Here is a 12123-nt window from a genome sequence, read left to right as displayed (position 1 = left end):
TTGAACTCAGTGTTGGGGGATGGGAGTTTGGGGGTCCGGCAACCGTAATTGAAAAGGAGGGATCCCCCAAGACTATCGGTGCAGGATCAGCGCTTCAGCAAAAAGGTGAGATTTAGTGACAACATGAAGCTGGACATTGGTGCCCTGGACGCTCTGCTATATGTTCTTCAGTTTTGTCTGTTGAAAATGCCAAAGGGGAAAGATTTGGACAACAAGACAGAAAGAAATTAATGGTGCATTTAATTTTTTTTAATTCACTTAGAGCGTCAAACTATGTTTCACATCGTAATCAATATCAGTGTCTCCTGCAGTACTAATTCCAATGGGAGAGAAAAACTGTTGGTTGTTCCATGTGATCTCATCCCACTAATGTTTTTTTCTCTAATATGTCCACATGGGCTCTAGACAATATACACTTGGCCCACATTTTTAAGTCAGTTCACTTATGTCTCATGAACCATCAATTGACTCATCTCATCATTTTATCAAGTAATGATGTGACGTTGATCAGCCGAGATGCCGGTGATCTGTTCGCCCAAAGCGGAACTTGCTCATAATGACGTGGTCCCGGGTTACCCGGCACACTGCAATGTCAGAAAAGGAGGGAGGCCACCTGTTTTGTTGGTGCCACCATGCCGGGCTTTAACAACCCATCTGTCGATCGTGAACGGATCCCGTTCGGTGACTTGCAGTTTGAGCGGGCAGAGTCGTCATTTCGCCTCGGCAGGCCCCCTTCCGCTTCCCTCACGCCCTGAGGCAGAATAAAATGTGGAAGAAAACTCGGCCCTGACCCACTAAGCAATGCCATAAGAGTGACATCATCTTGCAAGACAGGCATATCTACAGGACAATTTAAGAGAATTGAAGCACAATATCAAAAAAAATGTAATCTTTCTGACTATTTAAATATAATATACCACACTTGACACAAAACAGCAAGAAAAATCTTAACTCTTCACCATTGGATGAGCATGGCCCGCTGTTCAGTCAGCTGGTGTTTCAGGAGAGCGTGTGTGTGTGTGTGTGTCACTAACATGCAAAGCAATGTATTCGGTGTATTAGGGTGGGTCTGTGTGGACACAAACACACCTTTTAATGCTTTCATACTCAATTCCGTCTCTTAATTCTCATTTTGATAACACAGAGCACTCACACTATGTATGAATATTCCCAGTGCACAGCCCAGTACATAAATAATATAGATATCATGCACTGGGTGTATTTAAACAAACACGTTACATACATTCTCTGCTTACTGGTTAGGAGGGGGTGGGCAGCAACAGAACGATTCTCTGAACAAATATTTGGAATAAAACACATTCTAGCAGGTAAAAGACAAATCCCGCTGCATCCAAGATGGTCCAATCTTGCTATGGAGAACTGGTTAAAATCTCACGGACTCACTGGAAAAAAAAGCAAGATAGCGGCGGCTCTTGGTCCGACATCAATTTAAGGAAACGCATTCTTTGTCGGCTGCGCCTTATCTGCCGTCCAGAGCCTTGTCCCTGGCAATGACTGACTCGTTGAACTTAATCATCAACGTGGTTCCTTTGTGCCAGTGGGCAGTGACCTTGGCAGGGAAGCCGCTGTGCGTGAGAATGGCTTCCACGATGCCCGCGGTGAAAGCGGCACAGTTTAAGCTGCTGTTCTCCTTGGGCACGGAGATGTAGGCGTTGATGAGCGGCTCCTTCTCAATGATGTAGTACGTCTTGTCGTCGTCGTTGGCCTGCTCCAACTTGTCCGCCTCCTTTCCGAACAAGGACTTCCAGACGTTCACCTGCAGGACAGACGGGCATTCCAGCATTCAGGGACCCACGCCAAAGAGTAAAATACAGGAACAGACGGAGGAAGACTCACCTTGATGAAGAGCAACATGTTCAGCACCTTGATCTCCCGCTTCCCGTTCTTCTCTCTCAGCACCAGCACGTCCAGCATGCTGGCCCCCACACTCTGGCCCATGTCAGCCAGGCGGGTCTGCAGCTCCGACACAGAGTACACCCGGCTCTGACAGTACTGCACCATCTCGGAGAACAGGAGAGCAAACGCACTCATGCTGACCTCGGTTTTGGGTCGGGTGAGCGGGCGCTCCAGGATGTTGGATTTCCCTCTTGTGAACCGTGTGTCCATGCTCTACCCAAGGGAGGAAACAAAAATAATCAGCTATTACTCACTTGCAGAATTAACAGGGGCAATTAAACAGTCGTGCAAAAAAACAAGGGTCATATGGGGCCAAAAAACACAGAAGCGAACCAAGACAAGATTTAAACAAATTCTTATGTTTGCACATGGAAACTCCCAACTGCTGAGTATGTTGGTTTTAGAATCCAAATAAACTCCATCCTGTTTGTTCCGGAAGCTTTCAGTTTCCACATCCCCCTCGCTTTGCTGTCAGGAAACCCAAGAGACGCGGCCGTCTTGATGTTTTCGTTTATAATAGAACGACTCGAAAATACTTTCACCGTTTTTAATTTCAATTTTTCAGTTTTCTAATATCACAGTCGAGAATGGGATGTTCGGTGATGCTATTGGTTAGCCGGCGGCTAATTAGCTGTTAGCTTTGGATCCCGAGGTGCTTCTCGCGGTAATACGGACATGCTGGTTTTTACAGGGTTGGGATTTAACTCGGGGCGCTAGAAACGACGTGCATAAATAAGTTAAATCGCTCATAAAACCCGTGACTCGGTGAACAAACAGACCTTTCGGAGGTAGTAATGAGCCGAGGCTTGAGCTTTGCTAATGTTGCTCCGTCTTCTTCTACTGATCACGGCAGCAGGGTTTCAGCTTAACAGCGCCATCCAGCGGCGGCGGTTGTAACTGCAACCAAAAAAGTCTGACATTCTGCAGCGGTTGCAAGTTGTTTTTGAAATCGCAGTCTTCTCTTCTTTTAAGAGCTACAGCGAACTAGGATGATTTTAGAATTTTATTTCAATATTCTTGATACCCACTGAGTTTGACATTTTCTTTGGCTTCTTGTGTAACAGCATAAAACACACCTTGCACATATGATATGGATATTTTCGTGTTTAAATGTCTCTTACAGTCGTGGGATAGGATTATTCATTCATTCATTAATCAATTTATTATCTATATCACTCGTCCCGCACTAAGGGGGAGCCTATTTAGGTTCTCTTTGGGCTTCTAACCCTTGCTGGAATCCAACCAGGGACCTGGTGAGGCAGAAGCGTGAACCGCTGCACCACCATGGCCGCCCAGAATACAAACATTCACCTTCTATGTCATGGAAAATAGAGATGAGAGATGATGCTTATATCTCTATATCTAGCATGAAAAATGTTAGACAAATACATCTATATCTGCATTTACAGTCTATGAAGCACTCAAGACACAACGAACAAGAACCGACAAGTCACAGATACAATGATAGATCTGAAAACACTATATATTTGGGATTACAAAATACAACAGACAAAACACACCTTTTCTTACAGAAAAAGAAAGACTGTCTTGAAGAAAGGGAACACACAAGAATAGTTTGTAGTGCTTTCCAGAAATCATGGTTTTCATTTGCCAATAGGCTTAAAGCCATGTGTCGTTCAGACACGAACAGTAGATCTTTGCTATCCGGACAACATTACATCCATATATGGAAGCAGAGAGAGGCATACCGGGTGCAGGGAGGACACATCTCTAAGAGCTGGGCACGTGCACGTGACTGAAAACAATATCATTCTTAGGATTCTTGGATTCTCCTCCGCAAGAAGTAATAAGCGAGAGGAAACCCACTTCAGTAACCACTAATAAAACATGAGTGATTAATACAAAAAATGCATTTGGGGAGAGTAAACTTTTTTTCCCCTGGTCATTTTCATCACAGCTTGTGATGCACAGTGTAATAGAAACAAAAAAAAAGGAACTTTAAAATATATTTTTGTGCGAAATATGACTTCTAGTGAAACCATCCAATAAACACACTAAATGACATTAGCGTCAATGTCACATCACAGTATTATCATCCAATAACAACATCCTAACACGTACTGTACAAAGCTAGAAATAGAAATCGGACCCCCCACACATAAAAACAAGATCTAAAGAAACACTTGAAGCGGTTTATGTTACACTCAGCTCCTTTAGTATGTTTATCGTCACCCCTCCTTGAAATGTACGGTTACCAGGATACTCTTTTTCCTCTGTCAGCAACACCCATAAACACTGGAAACCACTTTGGTTTCCATTTGAATTTGTCGGCTTCTTCAGTGGGGTGTGTTAACATACTTTGTTCGGTTCGGGTTTTGTCCGTTCCGCTATCTTTGACAACCTTTTCTATTCACCGAGTTGCAGGAAGTCATCAATACGATCAGATTGGTGCTGAATCCAAATCGGTCTTTCCTGCATTTTAACCGCCATTGGGGGAGTTGAGCGAAACCCGGTTCAGACCTCGTCAATGCGGATATTGCACCTGCTGTTGTACAAATATCCTATTGTCTGGTTGGAAATGATAAGCCACCTCTGGTCTTGGCCAAATTGTTTTTAGCAATTTTAGCAACTGTTTTAGCATTTGCATGTTTCCACAGGTGTGCTTCGATACATTTAGAAAACATGGACTTGTCTTAGTAAAATCCATCATCAGATATTGAAATGGCTCATCTAGAAATGGTGCTTGTGTTGTGTGCTGTGACATATGCTGACGACACAACGAACATCTCTTGCAGAAGTTCTCCGCCACTGTGCTGAAGCTAACGAAAACCCAACTCATGGTAAACGTGAGTTGCCTCATGAACCCTGCTAGTCACCGTCTGCATCGCGGTGCCCACGCCACGTTTCTTCCCTACAGATTTCTCCGCAGTTGCCGTAAACTGAACTCCTTCAAGAGACATAAAGTATGCGGATTGATAGTTGTCCGTGCAGTTTTGTCAGAGCCAAGAACCATCCGAAGAGAATGCGGCTCAGGGGACATAATACACACTCACGAGCATGCACACACTTATATACTTGTATTTGTTTTTCGTCCTATCACTAATGGCTGTTAAACTGGGATGTGATGAGCCCCCGGATTCATGAGACATAGTTTGGGGGTCAATTTGCACTTTCCCAAAATGGGTAGTCAGAGATTCGGTCCACGCTCCAGATCAGAGGATGGCAGTTATGCATCCAAAACCTCCAATAAATGCCAAAGAAGAAGAAGCCACTATGCTAGCAAAATGCCCCGAGGCAAAATCTAACTTCACCGAAGTGTTCGTTTACGTCAACGATGCCAAGAAAGTGGCGCTCCTACCTTGGCCTCCAGACAATGAAAACTCTAATGATTATGACTGACACGTCGCTTAAACCTGAAAAGCATCTTTTCCCCGCGGCTGTCACTTAATTCAGGGATCACGTGGCGCACACCTCAAGCTGCTACCATGGATCAAGCGCCCAAACCAGATGTCTTAGGGCGAGTTGTCGGGTTCACCTCGGACTGATCACAGGGCAATATATATTAGACATACAGTCATTCGCTCTCTCGCTGGATTTCCTCTTTACTGATTTCCTTGCTAACATTCCTTGGATCCCATCTTCTTGTTCCTCGCTCTCTTGCCTCTTTTCTTCTCTTATCAATTCCTGCTTAGATGACACCAGCTCTCTCATCCTCTCTAAGTCAGTCAGCCAAGTCACGACTGGAGGGGAACAACCAAAAAATGAGCTCCAGACAATTTGGATCCACCGTTGGTAGCCATTGCCGCAGAGGAGACGCCTTGTCCCGGGAAAGGGCCAGATATTGACGGTCGCGTGGGCAAGCCGGAGTCTCTTCAGAGGAAACCCCAGGTAGCCACGGCCACCAAGATGAACCTTCTGGGGGCCCGAATTCAGAAACTTGTGGATAATTTTACTCGCTCTGAGCCTTCTATCAAGTTCCCCAGCATCGTACCAGTGAAGGAGCCCCCCGCCAATTGCCCAACCCCATGGCCGAGGCGACAGCAGCCAAGTCGACCTGATATTGGAGAAGACTGGGGACACTTCAGCGTTCCAGTGCTTTTGTTCGGGATGTCAGGAGCCGTCGCCAGAGGGGAGGACGCTATCACGGATGTTTGTTGTATTGATCGGCAGTTGATCGACAAAAAAAAAGCACTTCGAATCCACAAATCCTGCTCCGTTGGCATGAACTTCAAGCCAATAAGTCAAGTTTTGACATTGTCAGCAGAGCGCGATGATGAGTAAATCTACATGCATGTGCATTTCAGTTTTCCGGAATTTCTCTCTTTGTGCATTCTGTGTTATTGTGCTCTGTCAACAGGAACTGAAGGCGTTGCTTCACAGAGGACTGGCATTAATTCTCACATAAATAAAGCTGTCACAGGCCACTAGCACTCCCAGATGTATTATTTCACAAAAAACCTATTGCTGAGCTATGTAATATTTTACAGAACTTGAGAATTTCTGCAAAATTTTCAAGCCATTCCTGCGGTGAGATGTCTATGGCAACAACAATCTGCACAGGAAACAACTCCTATCCAGCCAAACTGACAGATGCTAGTTTCCCATTCCGATCTCAGAAACCACCTGATTAGATGTAGCTTGTATGCTCACATTACACAACCGCCCACTTCCTTTGTGCGCCAAAGTATATAAATGTGCAAGATAGGACATGAAAGCTATTCGGGGGGTGACTCACGACCAAAAGGTGTTCAAGGTGCAGAATGGAGAGCGGTCACTGGAAAGAGGCCTTGGCCCTTCTTGTAGTCTTGGTCAGCTTGTACGCAGAAGGTAGGGTTTGAGCTTGTCAACGTTTGTCCATTTGATGAACTGGTGCACATTCAGTTAAAGGAACGTTATATATGATCGGTCTGTATCATCGAGACGCTCCTCGACACCGATCAGATCAACTCTTTATCTTTCTAAGGGTTGTACTATTTTGGACTTTTTTTTTTTTTTCAGAACTGTTGCTTAGATGCATCACTAAGCCATGCCCAACTTTCATCTCGATCACCCCGTGACTTTGTCGATGTTCTTTGGCAGCTTCGGTGTCTCGACGCATGGACGACTTCATCGAGGTGGTGAAGCAGCTGGAGGATGAGAAGGGCGGCCGCTGGTCAAGGCCTGGCATTGTGTTGAGAAGGCTGCGTAGGGCAGCCGACCTCCATGATCCCTTCATTCACCACTACCTTGGCAATCCAAACGCCAGTGGCACAGAGGTGGAGGCCAGCCTCGCAGGAAAGATAAGAATGTTTGTGCATCACGGGGTGTCAGAGGATGCCAGAGAAAACGGTGTGGTTCTGACCCACGATGGCACCACCGTTGCCCTCAGGCCGCTCCTCCTGGGCATCGAGGCGGGTTTCCGGACCAAGGCTAACGGCCGTGTTGGGGGTCTGCATCAGCTCACTCTGGCCGGAGACCTCGGCCGCGTTTTCAGCGTGCCGCCCACCCCTTCGCCATCCCGGCGTTTGAGTTCGGACGGATGCTGGGACAGCCTGACCTCGCCTCGGACCTTCACCCTCTCCGACGGGACCTCTGCTCTCACCACAGCTCAGGTCAACGGGGGAATGGATGGCGTGATCATCGGCGCCGAGGTGTCCTCCAAAAGCCAGAGGCATCAGAAGCTCAGCAGCCTGCTGGAGGGGTACTACGCCCGACCCCTGCGCCGGGGAGGGCTGTACGCCACGTCGCATCTCATCGGCAAACACAGAAGGGAGAACTTCAGGAACATGGTCACACCCTTGGCGCTGGCAAGAGAGGCGATGAAAGCGGTAGAACTGCGTGGCAAACTGAGGGGGCATCCAAAGATTGACGTCAAGAGAAGGAAGCAGCTGGTGTCTTCTGTGAAGGAGGGGCTGAAACAGTTTGTGCATAAGTTTATGGGTGAGTCGACCGACGCTGGTACAATTAAGAAAATCCTGTAAACAGGAGACCGGATAGAACAAGTAATGTGTTTATTTAAACATGTTCGTATCCTCTGGTCCAATGATAGCCGAGATCCCCACAACCCTTGATGCAGGACAAGTGGTAGATAATGAATGAATAACTGAATGAATTTATTGCAAGTATGAGTTCACATGAGCATCTGAGATTTTTATATTAACTATGATATGATATGATACAATGGTACATAATATACAGTGATATGACATTAACATGACATGGCATGACATGGGGTTACATGGGGTGACGTGAAGTGACGTGATGTGACATGGCATGACATGACGGGACAGGACAGGACAGGACATGACATGACATGACATGAAATGGCATGATATAGGGGTTCCATGGGGTGACATGACATGACATGACATGACATGATATGACATGACATGTCATAGGGTCACATGGGGTGATGTGAAGTGACGTGACGTGACATAGATTGACATAACATGACATGACATGACATGACATGACATGTCATAGGGTCACATGGGATGATGTGAAGTGACGTGACGTGACATAGGTTGACATAACATGACATGACATGACATGACATGACATGACATGACATGACATGACATGACATGTCATAGGGTCACATGGGGTGATGTGAAGTGACGTGACGTGACATAGGTTGACATAACATGACATGACATGAGATGACATGGGGTTACATGGGGTGACTTGAAGTGACATGACGTGACATGACATGACATGACATGACACGACATGACATGACATGACATGACATGACATGACATGACATGACATGACATGACATGATATGGCATGACATGACATGACATGGCATAATATAGGGTTACATGGGGGACGTGAACTGACGTGACGTGACATGACATGACATGACATGACATGACATGACATGACATGACATGACATGGCATAATATAGGGTTACATGGGGTGACGTGAACTGATGTGACGTGACATGACAGGACAGGACAGGACACGACATGGGATGATACGATACAATACGATATATAATATGGTGCTATAAGAAATGATATGGCGCTATGTTTTATGATATGAAATCTGAGATCCTGCATCCTCTGTCTGTTTCAGATTGCCCCCCCATCATCCCCCGTTGCATGTGGGGCGCGGAGCCGTACAGAGGGACCCCCACCAACCTGACCCTCCCCCTCTCCTTCATGTATATCCACCACACCCACTCGCCGGGTCAGCCGTGCTTGACCTTCGAGCAGTGCTCGGAAGACATGCGCTCCATTCAGCACTTCCACCAGGACGTCCGCGGCTGGGATGACATCGGATACAGGTCAGTGAGGCCGCCCGTCGGTCGGAATGCACGCGGATTCCTCAGCATGCGAGTTATTTAAACATAGATGTTTGTGTGTGTGTGTGTGAGCTTTGTCGCCGGTTCTGACGGGTTCATCTACGAGGGCCGAGGCTGGCTGTGGCGAGGGGCCCACACGCTGGGACACAACAGTAAAGGGTTCGGCGTTTCTTTCATCGGAGACTACGCCACTAGCCTGCCTTCCCAGCACGCCATGATGCTGGTCAGGGATCGTTTGGCTTCCTGCGCCATCGAAGGCGGCCGTCTGGTACCCGACTTCGTCCTGTACGGGCACAGGCAGGTCGTGAATACTTCCTGCCCCGGAGATGCCCTTTTCGATGAGATCAAAACTTGGGAGCACTTTCAGGTACGTGGCATACGTAATTTAACCAAAGTGAGGTCAAAAAATAAGAGGTGTTTACTGTCATTATGATATTATGCCTTGTTTATGCCTCCATCATGTTTCATTTTCTGCCTCCCAGGTCAAGGAGTGAGCGCTCTATGCTTGGAAAACGCAAGAGGTGGAAACAATGAACGAGAGCTTAATAAACATTTGACGCTCACTAAACCCGCCGTTGCTGTTTTTTTTGAGACCTGCCTAGAATGACCCCGAAAACACAGTGAACTGAGATTGGTGTCCGGCACAGACGGTTTTTGTGATGGAACTTTGGGGCAGGGGGGAAGGTGACAAATGAGACGCATTACACAGAGAAGTGGACATATTACTACACTTGCAAGAATTTTTGGTTCCAAGATCATCCAATTTTTCAATTTTAATACATTCATTAATTCATTATCTTTAGCGCTTAGCCTGCACTTAGCCTATCCCTGCTGCCACTGGGCAATTCATAGATTGATCGGAGCCCCGAATAGAGACGTACAACCACTCACCCTCTCATTCAGGACAATTTAGGGTGTCCGATGAACCTCCTACATGTTTTTAGACCGTGGGAGAACCAGCAAACCCACGAGTAGACACGAGTAGAACGAGGGGAGTGTATGGCTGCTTATGATAGATAGAGAAATTATGAATGAATGAATGAGTGAGTGGATGAGTGCATGTCTCTATATGACATTTGAATGACAGGTTGAATGGCTGTATGTTTTTATATGACGTGAACTGTTGTTCACGACGTTTGAATGAGTGGATGGTTACGTGTCTGTATGTAATGTATAAATGAAGGTTTGAACTGTTGTATATCTCGAGATGACATGTAAATGACAGAGTGAATGGCTAGTATGTCTTTATATGACGTGAGAATCAGAGGGTGAATGGTTGCGTATGCATATATTGTGTATGAAAGAGGGCTTGAACGGTTGTCTATCTCTAGATGATGCATGACTGTGAAATGCAGGGTGAATCACTGCATTTATTTTATTTATTTTTAGATTTATTATCTATTTGGTTGGGACAGTGCAGGTTGATGCATACACATGAGACATGCATGTAAACACACCACTCCGGATTGTAGCCATGAGCTAATTTCCATCCGTTGTCCCACAGTTTCGCTCACAAACACACTCTCATTCCTATTGTACATGTTTTTAGTGGCGAGTAACCCGAAGAAAACCCACGTAGACATGAGGAGAACGTGCAAACTCCACACAGAAAGGCCTCGGGACCTTCTAGCTGTGAAGCACAAGCGCTAACCGCTGCGCTACCGTGCCGCCTGTATCCCTGCCGTATGTCTCAATATAATGCATGAAGGAGAGGGTGAATAGTTGTATATCTCAATATGATGCGTGAATGAGAGGATTAATGAGAAGGTGAATCACTGTATGTCTTTATTTGACGTGTGAATGAGAGGGTGAATAGTTGTATGTCTCAATATGATGCATGAAGGAGAGGGTGAGTAGTTGTATATCTCAATATGATGCGTGAATGAGAGGATCAATGAGAGGGTGAATCGTTGTTTGTCTTTATTTGACGTGTGAATGAGAGGGTGAATAGTTGTATGTCTCCATATGATGCAGGACTGTGAGGGTGAATCGCTGTATGTCTATTTGACGTGTGAATACGAGAGTGAATCACTATTTGTCTCAATATGATGCATGAATGAGAGGGTGAATAGTTGTGTGTCGCTATATTAGGGGTGGGCAAACTATGTCTTTTTAATCCGGCCCTGCCAAAGACAGGTACAGAATTCATACTTGATGTGAACAATTGAATGATTGGATCAAAAAATGTGACAAAACAGGAGATTATTTCATTTTTGGAGCTACTTTTGGAGGAATTTCCTGAGCTGAATGACACAGATTGGCCTCTACCGTGGACATACCGACATACATGAATGACCTGGATGCGAAGCTACAAGGGAAAAAACAGTTTGCGCATGAAATGCAAGCAATCGTCAGAGCCTTCAAAACCAAAGCTGGTTTTATTTTCAAATAAAATGTTAGACGTGTCCTATATGTACCGTTAACAAATGCGTTTTTTTTTTTATATGTATCGTATCTTGTGGTGACCCGGCCCGTCTGTCAAATTTTAAAAGTCAATGCGGCCCCTGAGCCAAAAAGTTTGCCCACCCCTGCTCTATATGATGCATGAATGAGAGGGTGAACCAGAGCAACAGAGGGTGTGGAAAAGAGGTCAAGAAACAGGTTCGAGGAGGTCGGAACGGGCGGAGAAAGTGTTAGGAGTACTATGCAATAGAAAAATATCGACCAGAATGGAAGGAAAGGTGTACACAACAGTGGTGAGACCAGTGATGCAGTGATGTGCAGTCAGTAGAGGCAGGGGAGGCAGGGCATCACCTGCCATCATGGACAGAAAAAAATGCTAAATGAAAAAAATAAATTAAATAGTTATATTTATTCAGTAATTTGTTCTATAAAGTTATTTTCCACTTACCGTCACCGTTTTTTTTTTTCTAAATTGCTGAAAAAACTATTCATGTTCAAATATGAAGAAGAGACGTGCGGTGACCCGGCAACCAGCTGAGCCCACTATGGTTT

General features: G+C 45.7%; 2 protein-coding genes across 2 annotated transcripts; one reads left to right on the top strand and one right to left on the bottom strand.

Moving 5' to 3' along the window:
• Positions 1-234: 234 nt before the first annotated feature.
• Positions 235-2813, bottom strand: trappc5 (trafficking protein particle complex subunit 5). Its single transcript, XM_086170400.1, has 3 exons — positions 2697-2813; positions 1858-2130; positions 235-1777 (listed from the first exon to the last, which is right to left on the bottom strand). Exons 2-3 carry the CDS (start codon positions 2125-2127, stop codon positions 1481-1483), a joined length of 567 nt encoding a protein of 188 aa, XP_086026526.1. The 5' UTR covers positions 2128-2130; positions 2697-2813; the 3' UTR covers positions 235-1480.
• A 3595-nt stretch (positions 2814-6408) lies between these two features.
• pglyrp6 (peptidoglycan recognition protein 6) lies at positions 6409-9726 on the top strand. Its single transcript, XM_086170399.1, has 5 exons — positions 6409-6705; positions 6958-7797; positions 8940-9150; positions 9241-9535; positions 9651-9726. The coding sequence occupies exons 1-5, from the start codon at positions 6639-6641 to the stop codon at positions 9660-9662; spliced, it is 1425 nt and encodes a 474-aa protein (XP_086026525.1). The 5' UTR covers positions 6409-6638; the 3' UTR covers positions 9663-9726.
• Positions 9727-12123: the final 2397 nt, after the last annotated feature.

The sequence above is a fragment of the Fistularia commersonii genome, chromosome 23, assembly GCF_037954325.1.
Source record: "Fistularia commersonii isolate RoL2024-O1a breed Wild chromosome 23, RoL_Fcom_v1.0, whole genome shotgun sequence".
NCBI lineage: Eukaryota > Metazoa > Chordata > Actinopteri > Syngnathiformes > Fistulariidae > Fistularia > Fistularia commersonii.
The sequence above is the reverse complement of the archived record's forward strand: the minus strand, read 5'-3'. Positions and strand labels throughout refer to the sequence as shown.

What these genes read in the sequence shown, in the direction of transcription:
- trappc5 (XM_086170400.1), bottom strand. Translation starts at nt 2,127, where the DNA reads ATGGACACACGGTTCACAAGAGGGAAATCCAACATCCTGGAGCGCCCG. An exon ending in ACATGTTGCTCTTCATCAAG is followed by an intron (nt 1,778 to 1,857) that starts GTGAGTCTTCCT and finishes TCTGTCCTGCAG; the next exon opens with GTGAACGTCTGGAAGTCCTT.
- pglyrp6 (XM_086170399.1), top strand. Translation starts at nt 6,639, where the DNA reads ATGGAGAGCGGTCACTGGAAAGAGGCCTTGGCCCTTCTTGTAGTCTTG. An exon ending in GGTCAGCTTGTACGCAGAAG is followed by an intron (nt 6,706 to 6,957) that starts GTAGGGTTTGAG and finishes GTTCTTTGGCAG; the next exon opens with CTTCGGTGTCTCGACGCATG. An exon ending in TGGGATGACATCGGATACAG is followed by an intron (nt 9,151 to 9,240) that starts GTCAGTGAGGCC and finishes TGTGTGTGTGAG; the next exon opens with CTTTGTCGCCGGTTCTGACG.